Below are 18,258 nucleotides of genomic sequence, written 5' to 3' on the forward strand. Positions count from 1 at the left end.
GATTCCAGGAAGTAAATGCTATATGATCTGCCCTTACTAAAAATTGAGCATGACCAGAAATGCTGGGGGGGGGGGGGGGACTTCTCAACAAAATAAAGCATGGACACATGGATGGATGGGTGAATTTACTTTTAATATTAAAAATATTTAAAAAAAAATATTAAAAATGAATAAAATAGTGTTTAAAGTTTTTGGTGCCAAATAACGTTTAATTCTACTTTAAGGCAGGACGTCACCCAAAAGGCGAAGTTCTGCTTGTTTGCATCCTCCCCCCTCCTTAAAAATTGGCACTTTTTTTTGGGGGGGGGGGGGGGGGACAGGTACCTGGTTTTGACTGGCTTAAAGTTGATGTAAACCCGAAATGTTTTTTTTTTTTATATATCATACTGTAGAGTATAAGATTTCCTATCATTTGAGCCCAGTCTTGCCACACAGAGTTAATCCATCTCTGAGCAATCCTCTTTTATTGTTCAGTGAGACAATTCTTGACAAACTGAGAAAAACTTTGTCAAATCCTCCCCCTTGCTGTGAGTGACAGGTGATTTACATATCTTGTGCACTAGCCTAAGACATGCATTATTTTTTAATTCCCTCCCCCACTCCTTTCTTCAGTAACTCTGCAAGGATTGGCTGTTCCACACCTCGGCATGATTTGGCATGCTGAAGTCATGTGGTTACTTTCCTGTCTTTTCACTGGATGTTAGAGATCATAGCAGAAGTTTAGTGTTTGAAATATACAGAGAAAATGAATATTGACAAGGAGTGTAGAGGTGGGCGGGGAGTCTACTGACATCACGACTCCACCCACCGAGCTCCAGACAACAGACCCACCCACAGAATCTGCAGTTTTTCGGGTCTAATAACAGACAGAGGGGAGACATTTGACAGGTAAAGATACATGCAGGAGTCATGTATATCCTTATAGATAACCACTACAGCAGTAATTTAGAAAGGATGACATTGGGTTTACATTCACTTTAAGTGGTTGTAAACCTCCATTGCATGCACCCAAAAAGACATGTACCACAGCAATGTTTCCAATGGTCTAAATCAAATATCTGTACTTTTACCTTTTATTTCTGTTCCCCAGCACCTGTGTAAGCTCGCAAACTAGTGCTGATCCTGGGTGTGTCTTCATGCTGGAGGTCAGGAGGGGACAGGAGAAGACTTGCCGTCCATCTCCACACTCCCCCCAGCAAGGGCACTGTTGTGGCGTGCACAGCAGTCACGGACAAGTGCGTGCACGGCAGTCCCCACTGTGCCCGCACACCACATGCAAAGTGCGTGCATGGCACCACCTGACGCTGGGTCAATGAGGATATGGAAAGGAGCAGACAATCAGGGGGGAGCCAGAGAAGGATGGGGGAGGTAACAGTTAGAAAGCTGTACACACACACCCTTTCTCAAAGGCCTTGTTCACACCATGGTGCAGAGACATCAGTTTTCCTGCAAGCGTTCTAAAAAAAAAAAAAACAATGGTTATCTATGTGCCCTGTTCACACAACACCGTGCGGATTTTTACTTCGCAGAAATCTGCAACGTGTATGCAGTTTTCTGCACGGGAAAAAAACTGACATGGCATCAGCATTGGTGTGAATAGGGCACATAACTGACGTGCATAAAAACTGATGTCAGCGTGCATGAAATCTGGTGTGAAACGGATGTCTGTGCAAGAGAAATCTGCACGGTTTTCCCTTCAGTTTCCTTCAGCTTTCATGCACGCATGTAAAAAGTCTACACACCCCTGTTAAAATGTCAGGTTTCTGTGATGTAAAGAAATGAGACAAAGACAAATCATTTCAGAACTTTTTCCACCTTTAATGTGACCTATAAATTGTACAACTCAATTAAAAAACAAACTGAAATCTTTTGAGGGGGGGGGGGGGGGGAGTAAAAATAAAAAGAACTAAAATAAAGTGATTGCATAAGTGTGCACACCATCTTATAACTGGGGATGTGGCTATGTTCAGAATTAAGCAATCACATTCAAACTCATGTTAAATAGGAGTCAGTACACACCTGCCATCATTTAAAGTGCCTCTGATTAACCCAAAAAAAAGTTGAGCTGTTCTAGTAGGTCTTTCCTGACATTTTCTTAGTTGCATCCTACAGCAAAAGCCACGGTCCGCAGAGAGCTTCCAAAGCATCAGAGGGATCTTATTGTTAAAATGTATCAGTCAGGAAAAAGGTACAAAAGAATTTCCAAGGCATTAGATATACCATGGAACACAGTGAAGACAGTCATCAAACTGAGAAAATATGGCACAATAGTGACATTACCAAGATCTGGACGTCCCTCCAAAATGGATGAAAAGACGAGAAGAAAACTGATCAGGGAGGCTGCCAAGAGGCCTACAGCAACAATAAAGGAGCTGCAGGAATGTATGGCAAGTAATAGCTGTGTGGTACGTGTGAAAAAAATCTCCCGTATTCTTCATATAACTGGGCTATGGGGTAGAGTGGCAAGACGGAAGCCTTTTCTTATGAAGAAAAACATCCAAGCCCAGAAATTTTTTTTGCAAAAACACATCTGAAGTTTCCCAAAAGCATGTGAGAAAATGTGTTATGGTCTGATGAAACCAAGGTTGAATTTTTTGGCCATAATTCCAAAAGATATGTTTGGCACAAAAACAACACTGCACATCACCAAAAGAACACCATACCCACTGTGAAGCATGGTGGTCGCAGCATCATGCTTTGGGGCTGTTTTTCTTCAGCTGGAACAGGGGCCTTAGTTAAGGTAGAGGGAATTATGAACAGTTCCAAATACCAGTCAATATTGGCACAAAACCTTCAAGCTTCTGATAGAAAGCTGAACATGAAGAGGAACTTCATCTTTCAACATGACAACCACCCAAAGCATACATCCAAATCAACAAAGGAATGGATTCACCAAAAGGAGATTAAAGTTTTGGAATGGCCCAGCCAGAGCCCAGACCTGAATCCGATAGAAAATCTGTGGGGTGATCTGAAGAGGGCTGTGCACAAGAGATGTCCTCGCAATTTGACAGATTTGGAGAGTTTTTGCAAAGAAGAGTGGGCAAATATTGCCAAGTCAAGATGTGCCATGCTGATAGACTCATAGCCAAAAAGACTGAGTGCTGTAATAAAATCAAAAGGGGCTCCAACAAAGTATTCATTTAAGTGTGTGCACACTTATGCAACCATATTATTTTATTTACTGCCCTCCATCTAAAAGATTTCAGCTTATTGTTCAACTGAGTTGTACAGTTTATAGTTCAAAAATAATGGGTCACTCTCAGGAGCTCAGTGAATTCAAGCGTGGTACCGTGATAGGTCGTCACCTCTGCAATAAGTCCATCCGTGAAGTTTTCTTGCTACTAAATATTCCACAGTCAACTGTTATTGGTGTTATAACAAAGTGAAAGCAACTGGGAGCTTCATGGAATGGGTTTTCATGGCCGAGCAGCTGCATCCAAGCCTTACATCACCAAGTGCAATGTAAAGATGCAGTGGTGTAAAGCACGTCGCCACTGGACTCTAAAGCAGTGGAGTGGTGTTCTCTAGCGTTACGAATCATGCTTCTCTGTCTGGCTATGTGACGTGTCTGGGTTTGGCAGTTGCCAGGAGAACAGTACTTTGCCTGACTGCATTGTGCCAAGTGTAAAGTTTTGTGAAGGGGGATTATGGTGCAGGTTTTTTTTCTCAAGGGTTGGGCTTGGCCCCTTAGTTCATGAAGGGATGGGAACTCTTAAGGCATCAGCATACCAAGACATTTTGGACAATTTCATGCTCCCAACTTTGTGGAAACAGCTTGAGGATGGCCCCTTCCTGTTCCAACATGACTGCACACCAGTGCACAAAGCAAGGTCCCATAAAGACATGGATGAGCGAGTTTGGGATGGAGGAACTTGACTGGCCTGCAGAGTCCTGACCTCAAACCCGATAGAACACATTTGGGATGAATTAGAGTGTAGACTGAGAGCCAGACTTTCTCGTCCAACATCAGTGCCTGACCTCACAAATGTGTTTCTAGAAGAATGGTCAAACATTCCCATAGACACACCACTAAACCTTGTTGACAGCCTTCCCGGAAGAGTTTAAGCTGTTATAGCTGCAAAGGGTGGGCCAACTCAATACTGAACCCTACAGACTAAGACTGGGATGCCATTAAGGTTCATGTGCTTGTAAAGGCATGCATCCAAATACTTTTGCCAATATATTGTATGTTTAAATCAAAAAACAATATAATACACTGCAGCTTACCAGTGCTTAGATATAGTGACTGCATTAGTTTATTTTTTTCAAGGTTTTTTTTCTCTTTGTCCTCAGCTTCTGATCTTGCAAATAAACCAATTTTGGGTCCTTCTGTGTCTACAATCATTTCCCCCTTGTGTCTATGGATGCAGTCATACTCATCCCACAAGCTGGACCTCAAACATCTCCTTTACATGATGGATTTACGGGATTAGTAGTATTACACAAGAAAGATAAGGGTGTTTGAGCTTTCTTTAAATCTCAGAAGAAGTGTCAAGCAGATTGCATTTCTGGGAAGATCAGCAGGCATTTTCTGTACTCATTGAAAATGTTCTTAGCCTAAAATAAAAAACGAATGCAGTTCCACATCTAAGGACTGGTATGCTGCAGTATGTTTATTTTTTGTTTTTAGGTTTGAATACACTTTCATGATCTAAACAGCTTTAGTCAGAAACCATAGAAGAGTTATTCCTTTTTTAGGGGGCATTACATTACTGGACACCGTGTAATCGCTGCCAGCAAGATGATTTGCTCACTGCCTGAACTCCAGAAGTGTGTCACTATTACATCCCAGCCCGGGTTCCCACCTTGTACCATCAATACGTTGGCTGCTGTTACATAAGGAAAGCTGGCGTCTGCAGCGAGGTGTTTGAGCTCACAGCGTGGATTTGGCATAAATCAGGCGCTGTCTCTGTGAATGTCTGTTTCCTGCTGTTTAATACATTAGATCAGCTCCAGTGACGGCTTTGCAATGTATTTCTCGCGTGGCTATCCTACAGGCATATTGTGTGCGCAGCAAATTACCACGCACTTGTCAGAATTCTGCTAGTGTACCAACTCAACCTTTTCACTGCGCTCTTACATCTCAGCGTGTGTAACAAACAGCGCTATAAATATTTACCAACTCCAAAACAGCAGGCTTTGATCTATTCTAGAGCATCAATAGACGCCTTCTGGATTTAGGTCCAGGTTCTAGACTCTGCCCTTCCCACACAGCTCCACTATACATTGCAAGACAGAAGCTCTACACACAGTAAAAACAATACATAATGTTTTATATAGGCAAAGGGAAACTAAAGTTGGTAACAGACAGATCACTGCCATCAGGCTGAACAAAGAAAAAAAATGATGGGATTCCTCCATCTACAAAAGCGACGTATATAAAGCAGTGGTCTCAAAACTGAGGCCCTTTGCTTGCTTTTATCTGGCCCTTGAGGTATTATTCCCTCCACTGTCAGCAACAGTAGGCCACTGTTCCTGCCACTGACACTGACAACAGGGCACTATTCCTTTCATTGATAACAACTATGGGGCACTATTCCTCCCACTGACACCAATTATAGGGCACCATTCCTCCCAGTGACACCAGTGATGAGACACTATTCCTCCCACTGACACGACAGGGCACTGATCCTACCATTGATAACAACTATGGGGTACTAGTCCTCCCACTGACATCAATGATGGGGCATTATTCCACCCACTGACAACAATGACAGGGCACTATTCCTCCCATTGATAAAAACTATGGGGCACTATTCCTCCCACTGACACCAGTGATGAGACACTATTCCTCCCACTGACACCAATGATAGGGCACCATTCCTCCCACTGACACCAATGATGGGGCACCATTCCTCCCTCTGAAACCAATGACAGGGCACTATTCCTCCCATTGATAAAAACTATGGGGCACTATTCCTCCCACTGACACCAATGATGGAGCACTGTTCCTCCCACTAACACCAATGATGGGGCACTATTCCTCCCACTGGTAACAACAATGGGGCATTATTCCCCCCACCAACACCAATTATGGGGCACTATTGCTCCTACTGATCCAGCGATGGGGCACTATTCCTTCCACTGACACCAATGATGGGGCACTATTCCTCCCACTGGTAACAACAATGGGGCATTATTCCCCCCACCGACACCAATTATGGGGCACTATTCCTCCTACTGATCCAGCGATGGGGCACTATTCCTCCCACTGACACCAATGATGGGGCACTATTCCTCCACCTGACAACAATGACAGGGCACTATTCCTCCTATTGATAACAACTATAGGGCACTATTCCTCCCACTGACACGAATGATGGCACACCATTCCTCCCACTGATACCAATGATGGGGCACTATTCCTTCCAATTATACCAACAATGGGGCACTATTCCTCCCACTGACACCAATGAAGGGGCACTATTCCTCCCATTGATACCAATGATGGGGCACTATTCCTTCCAATGATACCAACAATGGGGCACTATTCCTCCCACTGACACCAATGAAGGGGCACTATTCCTCCCATTGATACCAATGATGGGGCACTATTCCTCTCCCTAATATAAATGATGGGGCATTGTTTACTCCGACTGACACAGACACTTTCTACTCCCACTGGGCACAATCTGGCCCCCCTAAAGTTTGAAGGAGAGTAAACTCGCCCTTTGTTGATAAAGTTTGGAGACTTCTGATATAAAGGAATTTTCCCAATTGAGACATTGTCTTCCGACAGCAGGACTTTGCAGCAGCTGACCAAGAAAATGTTTCCAATAAGCCTATTCCACAGATGTCATCTCAGAACTCCAGCTGTGGTGACACTTCAAATTCCATCAAGCCTCTGCCTCGGGGAGTCATGCCTGTGGCTGTCATAGCCTTGCAGTGTCTTTTGGGTTTGTAGTTTTATCACAGCTGGATTGCCAAGGTTGCCCATCTATGGATTTGCTGTTAGATTTTTACAGCTGTTTGGGGGAGCTTTCCTCTGGTAGCCGTTGACTGGTAGTTTTGTACTGCACAATAGTAATATTTTAGGAAGCTTCAATTGGAAAGTCCTTTAGGTCAGTGACTCAAAGTATTGAAGCAGGAGGGTTCATCATGATAACCAGGCAATAAGCATTTCAGAATAAAATCAGTAATGATTCCATGATTCTCTCAGGAAAGGGGCACTTTCAGAGTAATTGCACTTATTCAATTCACCCCCATTAAGCTGACCTAACCGATCCCATCCTTCCTCTCCAGAGATGCATACTTACCTCAATCCCACGACTGCAACCTTCGGGGATTGTTTACATTCTGGGCTACAAGTCCTCAGTCTCCTGGCCACAGCTGCTCAGTAGAGATCCATAGAAGTCTACGAGGCCCAGCTTCCTGCATCTAACCACCAAGGATGGAGATAGAGAGGCCACATAGACTTCTATGGGGCTCTTCTGCTCAGGCACAGAGGATTTGCTCTGCAGGGTGTAAACAATACTTGGAGTCTGCTGCCCTCAGACTTGGGATGGGTTAGGTCACCTTAAAGAGGCAAACAGTATAAGAGCGCTTTCTCTCAAAGAGCACTTATCCTTAAATCACTTCAGAGAAAAATACATCTCTATAATATATGGATGTTAAGCACTTAACTCATTTGAGCACAAAAAAACAGAGCCGTTTTAGGACAATTTACATTTACAAGATAGTAAACTCATATAACCTGAAGATCATTCCAGACGACAGCCAGAAATGTTATTATTATTTGATATACCACTGGCAAACTGTTAAAACTGTCATTGTCATTAGTAGAAGACTCAGCACATGCTGTTCTTTTATGACATGAACTCAAATGCACCTCGCTGCACACTTTAGAAATTGTATGGCAAGTCATTTGAAAAGATGTAACTTCCAAGTTTCAGAAGCTCCCTGCCCATACATACAGTATCTTGAAAGTTACTCCTGCACACACAAGACACCCCATATACTGGATGTTCTCAATGCAAAATTCCATCCATCTACATCCAGAATACAATGTGCATACTGCAAAAACCCATACAAAGAAGTGCCCATTGTATGTGGAAGTAGAGCATACTATACCTCCTGCACGTCTACATATAATTTACACATAGTGCACTTCTCAGACTGGATGATACATGCATTTTGGAGCCACTTTTCCAAGCCAAAAAAAGTATCTTGCACATAGTGAATTGCAAACTTTTCCTTTGGAAATGCACCAGTTTACTTTATTCCTCTACCCCTCCCCAATAAATACATATCTTTCTTTTACTCACCCACTGCTCCATTCAGCACTGACGGCTAAAGGAGGTGCATGTTACTTCTGGGTATTGAAGAACAGGCCACTCACTCCATGTGATAGTGCTGGGCAGAAAATTCATAGCCCAGCCCAACTGCAGCAACTTGTAGCTTACAAAGAGCTTTTATTCCTGGGGACTGAACAAAGAGGCAGGGTAGCAAAAGGAAGATAAGTATACGTTGCTGGGCAGGGCTTAAAGCGGTATTAGACCCAAAACCAAAAAATGTTATATGTTGCAGCTTACCAATCATTAGATCTGGTGGCTGCATTCGTTTTCCTTTTTAGATTTTTCCCTCTGGTTTTCACTCTGTGATTTGGCCAGTAACACACCTTCTGTATAAGAGTGCCCCCACTCTGGATGAAGGAGCACAGGAGCACCTTTGTTGTTGTTGTTTTTTTTTTTTTCAGTATCTTTTATTATTCTTAAATTTTGGTACAAAAGAAAGAAATTCCAATACAGTTTAATAACATATGTTTCATCACCTAAAGACTTTCTTCTCTACAACTAGATACAAATTGCCTCTAAACGTTTTAACCCCCCCCCCGTACTATCCTCTCCCCTCCCCTGCTCTGGAACCGACCATTGATATCGCTTACAACTATCTTGATACCGACTCCTAAACCAATCAGGCTCCTACCATCTCTGCGAACTTCAAAGTGATCTTAAACGACTGCCAGTCCTTCCATTTTCTCTCAAATCCCGCCCAACCCTCTTCTCCACTGAATCTCAGGTACTCCAAATTATAGATATCATCTACTCTATTGCTCCAGTTCCTCAACGTAGGGCTATCTGGATCTTGCCAATGTCTGGGGATTAAACTTTTGGTTGCGTTCAGGAGTGAGAGGACCAGGGTTTTCAAATATTGGTCAACTGGTGTTTTCGTCCGGTGGAATAAACACTCCCACGGATCTTCTTGTACTTCCTCTTTTGTTATCTCTTTTAGTTCCTGAATTATCTCTCTCCAAAATTGTCTAATTTTAGGACACGTCCACCGAATATGAGACATAGTTCCCTGTTCTCCACATCCCCTCCAGCAGCACTGCGAGGTCTTCGTTTGAAACTTGTGGGCTTTATCTGGAGTTATATACCATCGTGCTAAACATTTAAAACTAACTTCTGTCATATTGCTATCCTGTGACGATATAAACACCATACTCATAATTTTTCTCATCTCTGACTCATTCACTTGTGACCGGAGCATCTTTGGACAGCAGAAATGTCATTCTCAGGTAGGGGAGTTGTAGATGGACTAGCAGATTTATGTACACTAACAAATTGGAGCCAAACTCCAGCTAATACTTTACAAGCAGTTACAGAAAACCGTTTTTTTTTTCCTTTTGGGATAAAGGTTTTACATAAATAAATAAAAAAGGTGAGCATTGTAAGCAACCCCGATAGTGTCAAATGGTTTGTCTCAAACCTGTAACTGATATATCTTTAAGAGAATTTGTTCTTTTAAAAAAACAACAGACTTACTGGCCAGATCACCAGGTAAAAAAAGAAAGAAGAAAACCAAAAAAAAAAAAAGAAAATGAATGCAGCTATCACATCTAAGAATTGGTAAGCTGCAATATATTACATGTATGCTTTTAGGTTTAATACCGCTTTAAAGCTGGCCCAATCAAACTATTTACTGCACTTGCTGGGCACGCTGTATTAATTGTATGTTGCATCAGCTATATACAGTAAATAGTGTGTTCTGGCTGTGGGATGCAAACTTCCCATCCCATTCCTGGAACAAAATAGAGTCGGGCTAAGGCGCTGCTCAGCCATTCATGGGAAGATTTGTATTCTATCAATGAATACAAAGTTTCCTCTAATTGGCTGAGGCAGAGATTGTGACGTCATCCGCTCGCCTCTTTGCCTCGGCCAATCAGAGGTAGCTTTGTATTCATTCATAAAACACAAAACTTCCCCTGAATGCCTGAGCACAAAGCCTGACTTTATTTTTTTCTGGCAGTTGGAAGGGAAGTTCTCATCCCACTTCCGGAATACAGCGCTGTATACTGTATGTAGCTGAGGCTAAACACAGTTAATACAGAGCACCCAGCAAATGCACTTGTTAGTGCAGTAACTTGGCCCAAACAAACTAAATGTGGAGTTCAGCTTTAATTATGGTGAAGTTGTTATCTAATGCTAGGTCAGCTTTAAAGATTAAGGGTCCTTTCACAAGGCTCCTTCGGTCTCCCCTATGGAGCGGCGAATGTGTCCGCTGACACCAACCGCCATCCGATCTATTCCACAAAATGCAGATAGATGGTGGTCCTATTTTCCATCCGTCTGGTGGATCAGATGAAAATGGACAGGCGGTCCGTTTCCACCCGATTTCCCCATAGAGGAGAGGGGGACTATGTCCGTGTCCACTCTGAACAGTGGAGCGGACAGGACCTGTCATCAACCTGCTCAGCAAGCGGAATCCGCAAGACGGAGGTGTCCCTATGAAAGGGTCCTCAGTCTTATTGTCAAATCAGTTTTGGCAACAGACCGCTTCTAATATCTCTTGGGTATTTAGATGGCAGCACCTTCCCACTATAGTTTTATTTATCTCTCACATTAGAAGGGTGGCCTCCTAAATGTTTCACTTTTGGGACATTAATTTAGTTAATATGGTGAACCCACTATAAGTTATTAAAACCACAAGCTAAAACCTGCCTAGTACAGAAATATCAACAAAGCTCCCAATTGTCTCTTTTGGAGGGACTGCCTTTTTTGGGACCAACTCTTTTGTCCTTCTTCTTCAAATGCCCCTCTTTTAACTCTGATGTAGAAGACTCTATACCTAAATGTGCTATTTATGGGTCAAAAGTGTTCCTACCGTAGTAAACTTTCCATAATATAATGCTATTGCATTTAAATACCAATGTAGCGCTACCCCCTTAGGAGCCACTGGTATTTTCCCAGGTCTTCCCTCATTTCAGCCAGGGCACACAGTATTTCCCATAGCCAGGTGCACAACTTCCGCTCGTTACTCCAATGATCAGTCTAGGGGTTGTAGCGTTTTTTTGTTGTTTTATTTTAGTTTAGAAACTTGTATAGGAGAAGGAGTATAGTAGGATACTCCAATTTAACTATTCACACTTGAGGACAGTAGTCTCAGCAGAACTGTGTAGCAGACTATACAGTAATAATAGAAGGAATTGAATGGACCCTGCTCTTCAAGACACCAGCCGGTGTCCCCTTTAGCCTATATACATATACTTTAAAGAGACAGTGTACCCAAAACTGATGCTTTAAATATGTGCTAATGGCTAAGGGTAGATCATTCACTTGCCTCTTATATCTTTTAGCCCCCCGTTCACACCTATGCGAATTAGATGCGGCTTACACAACATCCAATTCGCAGGATATTTTAAAATACATTCATATGAATGCATTTGGTTCACATATGTGCGTTGCATTCGCACTGCGCATTGCACAAAAGGTGTGCGTTTTCTGGGCATTGCGTTGCGAATTACAAGCCCATTATCTTCTATGGGAACGTATCTGATTTGCAGATGCATTGCGTTCTGAACATGGATTTTCTCCTTCTCCTCACTACACCTCCCCCTCTCCCCACCCCCCCCTCCCTGCTCACTGATCCACAGCTAGACTGCAGAGCAATCTCTGAACAACTGATTTTTATCTTCCCAATGAAACCTGAGCTTCAATTAGCACCGCACATGTGTGAACCCAGGCTTAGTGATTCAAGATGTAGGTTGTTCCCAAAGCGGTATATGGTTCCTCCCCAGACTACCACCACCATCACCACCAAATCCAACCCACCTCATATTAGTCTCTACAAAATTGGTAGCACTTATTCTACATGCACCAACCAATGATAATATAAATGTACAGACTAATAAATGAATATATATTATACATTTATAATTAAATTAAAAGTCCAATCAATACAACAAATCCTCTTCTCACAGTGATGACCATGTGATACAGCAAAAGTGGAAACTTTGTATATATGCCCACCACTAAATGTACATAACACACCAGATAACTAAGACCCCCAAATTATAAGTAGGCCATAAAAGGCTCACATTTGTGCAAATCCAGATATTATTGGTGCCAGCGGATTAATTCAGATGCTTTTCAGGTATAGTAATAAGGTACATACAGTACAATTTCTCCCAACATAAAATCATCCATCTACAAGGATATTGGTTAAGCTCGCATAGACAGAAAAATCTTTCCATGGCCTAATATTGTTTACAGTCATCATGTTGTGTAGCCACGCTGCTCCATGTACAGCATCCCTACTTGCGAGAGTATCTCAGACCATCACCATTATACTGGGCTGTGTCGGGGCGGACGTTTTTAATGCCTGCCCACCATGCAGCAGCCAGGCAGAAAGCTTGGTATCATGGTAACTGTGGTTTTACAAGGCATAGTGTTATTGAGCTTCACTAAGGACAGAGGAGAGTCTAGTATGGGCACTTTGGCATCCATGCCATCCACCAACGTGCCTCCATGAGTGACACTTGAAGCAAACGCTCAATTGGCCTTATTGAGCAGCACAGCCCTGCCACTACACTAAGCAAGGTTGGATAGTATTTGCACTTAGTGAATGCGAGTCTATTTTTATTATTTTATGTTAAAAATGAACTCCAGAAAATATATATAAATTACATGAATTAATGTAACTCTGTATTTATGCATTCATGAATTATTACATTGTTATTTTTTAATGCAAGCTGTGTAAGAACCTGAGAGGGGGAAGCAGTACCAGTAGCCAATCAGTTTTGCGGCGGGGCTTATGTGATAACAATTGGAGAAGAGAGCAGAGATACAGATACAAGAAGAGCTCATCAGTTCAATGCTTCTCACTTTCCAGTTACAGGCTGGGGAAAGGACAAGACCTGAAAGGTGTCTGATCGGGTCCGCCTGTCCATTTTTCAGGTGGACCCAACTGGACCCTCCTTTGTTCTCTATGGGTAGGCGGATGTAAAAAGACTTGTGTCCATTTACACCCAGCTACCTCCGATCCAATCTGGCAAAAACAAATGGCAGGTGATTTGTTTCCTTCTGTCTGGGTGGATTGGAGAGCAGTCGGGTGTAAATGGACAGCCGGTCTGTTTACATCCGACTGCCCATACAGCAGAGTGGGCTGTGTCCATGTCCACTCTACATAAGCGGAGCAGACGCGGACCTGTTATTCGCTCAGCTCAGCAGGGGATCAGCGGACAGGTCCCCTAATGAGCAAAACCAGATCCGGCCTGTATGAAAGAGGTCTAAGTGTGACTAAACTGCAGCAGAGAAAAATCAGATCTTGTGTTGTGTCAAACAGGGCTGTGCTGTGTAGCAGAGCAGATTCAATCTCAGAACTGGGTGGACAGGAATAGTAAAAACAAATCATATATTTATTTTATCTATGTAGTGAGCTGTTTGCCTGGAGTTCGGCTTTAATAAAATGTCATCATGCCATGGAAAGCTTCTCCTTTTGTATTTGTGCTGAGATGACCTCTAATAAAATAAAAGATATAGTTTAGATAAAGAAAAAATAATCACGTTCTCTTCCAAATATTATTTTGCCAACACTAGTGCTTTTACTTGGCTCCGGAGCAGTCCCAACCTCTTTAAATTTCCAGCTGACTTAAGAGCCTGAGACTGACAACTACCTAGTTAATGCTGATTACAGGAAACATCTTGAAGGGGGAAGGCGAGGAGGCTTAAAGGTATAAAAATAGTGTGTTTTCACTGTGGCTAATCATTACGTGCCAAACACCAGGTGTATATTAGTGTAACGCAGGTGTAAATCTAGATACATAATAGGACTAACATGGAGAGTAGAATTACCCGTTATATTGTTATACTGGATTCAGGTCAGATTTGAATACATACTATTGCGTTTGACTTCTTCATCTCCCTCCTCCTCATTCTCAGGATCAATGTCCTCAGCTTGGGTGATCCAGTCCAAGTAACCCTTCAGGTCCTCTTCCAGCTGTTGTTTCTCACGCAGTTTCTGAAAGTCCCCTCTAGCTTTCGCCTTTTCTCTTTCCTTAGAAAACTCACTACACAGAGCCAAGAAAAAGGAAATATACCGTAAACACATGAATTATGCACAACCAGCAATAAAATAACACACAAGCAAAGCACAGAAATAATTTGTGAAAAGCAAAGTTCTGCATGCAAAGCTCTAAAATTTGCAGATATTTAAAGGCCAACTCCAGCTAAATAGGTGAATTCACATATAGAAGATCTGTTGATCTGTCAGAAAGTAACACAAATACGTCTATAATCAACCCAGAACTGCTATGCTCAATGGCTGCATACGATAAGAGAGTGGCATCATTCTGCAATTCTACAGATTCTGCTCCACTGACCCATCTCCTGCCTGCTCTATTTATTATCAGCACACCCTGAGCTCTCATTTAACACACCTATCAACCTCTATTACCCATTATCTTATATGGCAGACACTCCAACTGCATGTCTGCTTTCAAGCTGTAGCTTGGCAACATAATACAAAGATGAATTTCAAATAATTGCACTAGCCTAATTGAGAACAAATTATTTTATGGTTTTTGATGGAATACATAAATGAACTAAGCATTTTTATATGATTTCCTAGAGTTGGCCTTTAATGTATTACAAGGATGACACCTGATTACAACGCATGAAAAAGACAATATACGTATTAGGACTCGTATACAAAAACTAGAACAAGTAATAGAAAAAGATATTCCCCAAACGGGACAGATCCCCATTACAACAATACCTGGACGTTGATTGCCTGCTAAAGGAAGCACTTTCACTAGTTTTGATCTAGTTTTCATATTAACAGGATACAACATATCACAATGACACACATTTTGTAACATACAGAGCACAATCTAAGAATTCGATCTCAAAGAAGTGTAAAATATCAGTATTTGTCTTGAACCCATTATATAGTAAGGTAACATTCACTGCAGTGCGTTTTGATAATGTAATGCAAATACATACATTTTACTGTGTGTTATTACAATGCATGGAACGCAGTGTGGTGTGTTGCAGTGCTATTCATTAAGAATGGCACCTCAAAGAAGCCAAGTAGTGCACAGCTACCTACATGAATTCTCATCTGTGCATGATGCGATATATTAATAAAATTAGGGCATGTACAGATTTATGTGCATCAGCAGCCAATTTAAAATAAACAGGTTACCTTTTAACATGTGTGTCAACCTCTTGTGTATTACCATGACCACATACATTACCATGACCAGTGTCACCCATACACTGAAAAAAGATAGCTGTTCATCTAAGAACCTGAATGGTTTCAGTAAGAAAATATACATAGTTCTGGTTTCAGATACTAATAAAAAGTAATGTCTGACCAAAAATGCCTTTAAAGGAGTTGTAAAGGCAGAAGGTTTTTTATCTTAATGCATTCTATGCATTAAGATAAAAAATGCTTCTGTGTGTAGCAGCCGCCCTAGCACCCCCCTAATTACCTACCTGAGCCCCTTCACTCTCCAGCGATGTCCACGATCCCCTCAGCCATCAAGGACACTCCTCCTGATTGGCTGAGACAGAGCAGCGGCGCCATTGGCTCCCGCGGCTATCAATCAAAGTCATTCAGCCAATCAGGGGAGAGAGGGGGCGGGCCAGGTCAGGGCTCCATGTCTGAATGGATACACGGAGCTCTGACTCGGCTTGGATGCCCCCTGTAGCAAGCTGCTGGCTGAGGGGCACTTAAAGTAGGGAGGGGCCAGGAGCAGCGAAGAGGGACCCGAGAAGAGGAGGATCCAGGCTGCTCTGTGCAAAACCAACTGCACAGAGGAGGTAAGTATGACATGTTTGTTATAAAAAAAAAAAAACAAGACTTTACAATCACTTTAATACACTAGGTGGTCCATTTACTAATAAAGTTGATACATTCTCACAGCTGTGGCGAAAGGTGTCTAATATTTTTATTTCTATGATCATCAGCTTCATCTAATGGCCGTAAAGCAATATTTTTCTGCAAAACCTCAATCAGAAAAATATTGAATTATGCCCGCTAGATAGGGCAAACAATCATAGTAAATAAACATGTTTGGCGCATTACGGGAATTATTCCCTACAGTTGTGTGAATGCAGAGACATCTTTTAATGAACTCTTAAACATTAGCTGCATTTTCTTCAATAGCAAATGATCACTTATTAACTTAGTTTGGATCTAACCTACCAAAAGTCCTGTTCAACCTAACAGCACAGCATATGCTTTAAAAAAATTGAAATCAAGACCCTTAGGCTTGCCCCTAGGCCAACTCTTATCAATTACATGACTGGTTGGTAGAGAAAAAGGGGGTTGGCCTTTCTGTATGTAGAAGCTCTCCAGTTCACAAGCAGTTTGTTGTTTTCCTTGAGAATAGCTGACTCTTGTGATTCAAATCTTTACCAATTACCTGCGACTTGATTTGTTTAGTTAAAAAAAAATCTTATTTTGACAGCCAAATATCTGCCAATATCTGTGTTAAAAAAATAAGGCGAATGATACTACAACCTAATATCACATTATTGGGTTTGGTGAAAAATATCAAATGTGGCTCATTCTGGAGAAATACAGGTAAATCCAGGATCAGACTCGCTCCCCAGAGCACCAGAGGATCCTTTAGTGGGCCCCGAGTACGTGGCCTAAGAATGCAATAGTAAGTACCTAATGGGGATCTATCATTTTTATCTGTCATGACATGACTGCCTCTCTGCAACAACTGTCCAACCCTTTAGGGCCTCCCTCAGCCTTGTCATTACCTTTAACACAGCACAACTAACCAAGCGTCCTAACTAATGGCTGCCATGTGACTGCATCTTACTCCCCCTCTTCAACCGCTCCATCATCCTGAGTTGCTGTCAGGAAAAATAACCACTACAGACAAATGCCGCCAAGACAGACCACCTAATCTCCTCATCAGCATTCTTCGTAACCCAAATAGAAACCAACCGACACAGGTGCGCCCTGGAAACTGCAAAATAACCTGATGCTGAGCTAGATGGCCATGTTGACTGGTTATCCACAACATGGGTTGGGACTTCCCACGACTACAATCAATAGTTATACCCTTTTTATGGGACCTGGGTTACAGTAACTAAACCACCCACTCCTGACTTGACCAAAGAAGTATGGTGGAATCAGTCTCCCAGATGTTAAACTATGCTACACAGAGACACACCTATCGGTCTCCCAGACGGCAACCTATAGTACAAGGAACCACACCTAACCCAGGTGGTTGACTGTCACTGTAACACCAAACTGTGGGTAAGCACAGAACAGGAAACCTCCCCACAGCTTCTCCCTGGTTTCCCTGGCTCTTTTGTCCAATCCTTTTACTTTTAAAAAACATCTGACTACTGGAGCCATGGTTCATATAGCTAGAAAGATATTCACTTTCACAAGCTTAACCTCACAATCCTCCGCCATACTCGTATTTTTGGGGACCCCAATTTCCCCCTGGGAACCATAACTTTAGATGCCTACAACAGGTCCTTGGTTCTCTTATCAGAAATCTAGGGGAAATCAGAAACCTACATAAAATAGTAAAATAATCTCTTACATTATTTCACCTCAACAGATACTTTTTTTTTGTACTTGCAGTGTGTTTAAAGGGATAAAGCATTGGGGAAATTTGCATGTATTCCAGAGATTTACTATTTTTTTCTTTACATACTTTATTACCAAAAGTATGAGCATGTCTTAACCCTAATCTCTAATTCTGTTGGAAGAGTTGAAACTTAAGGGCAAGAATCTTTAGTTTCACTAGTAAAGGTCAACTGCACAGGAACATGTCTAAATCACTTTAATGATGTAAATGGCAATCAGTGACTGTATTCTTTCATTGTTCATTTAAGCAATGGTTCATAAAACCATAAATACCTCATAAAGCAGTCTGAACATATTCTAGCCACTATAAAATGAAATCACTTTCAAGTTTTAGTATCATTTAAACTTCTGCTTACTGAAAATGTCACTGAGAGTCTGTGGAAATTATGTGACCAGAATACTGATGTGAATATTTAT

The 18,258-nt window shown here is 42.0% G+C and overlaps 1 protein-coding gene across 17 annotated transcripts in view; it reads right to left on the minus strand.

The window, feature by feature from the left end:
• The window catches only part of CACNA1D (calcium voltage-gated channel subunit alpha1 D), a 524,402-nt gene that overhangs the window by 211,680 nt on the left and 294,464 nt on the right, over nucleotides 1-18,258 (minus strand). For all 17 annotated transcript variants that reach the window (XR_012235243.1, XM_073592294.1, XM_073592295.1 and 14 more), the window contains exon 9: nucleotides 14,118-14,287. Coding sequence is in view for 16 of the 17 variants with exons in the window: in XM_073592294.1 (XP_073448395.1) it covers nucleotides 14,118-14,287 (170 nt within the window). In the remaining variant the exon portion in view is untranslated. The remainder of the gene's footprint in view (nucleotides 1-14,117; nucleotides 14,288-18,258) is intronic.

Source organism: Aquarana catesbeiana, linkage group LG07, assembly GCF_042186555.1.
Source record: "Aquarana catesbeiana isolate 2022-GZ linkage group LG07, ASM4218655v1, whole genome shotgun sequence".
Taxonomy (NCBI): Eukaryota; Metazoa; Chordata; class Amphibia; order Anura; family Ranidae; genus Aquarana; species Aquarana catesbeiana.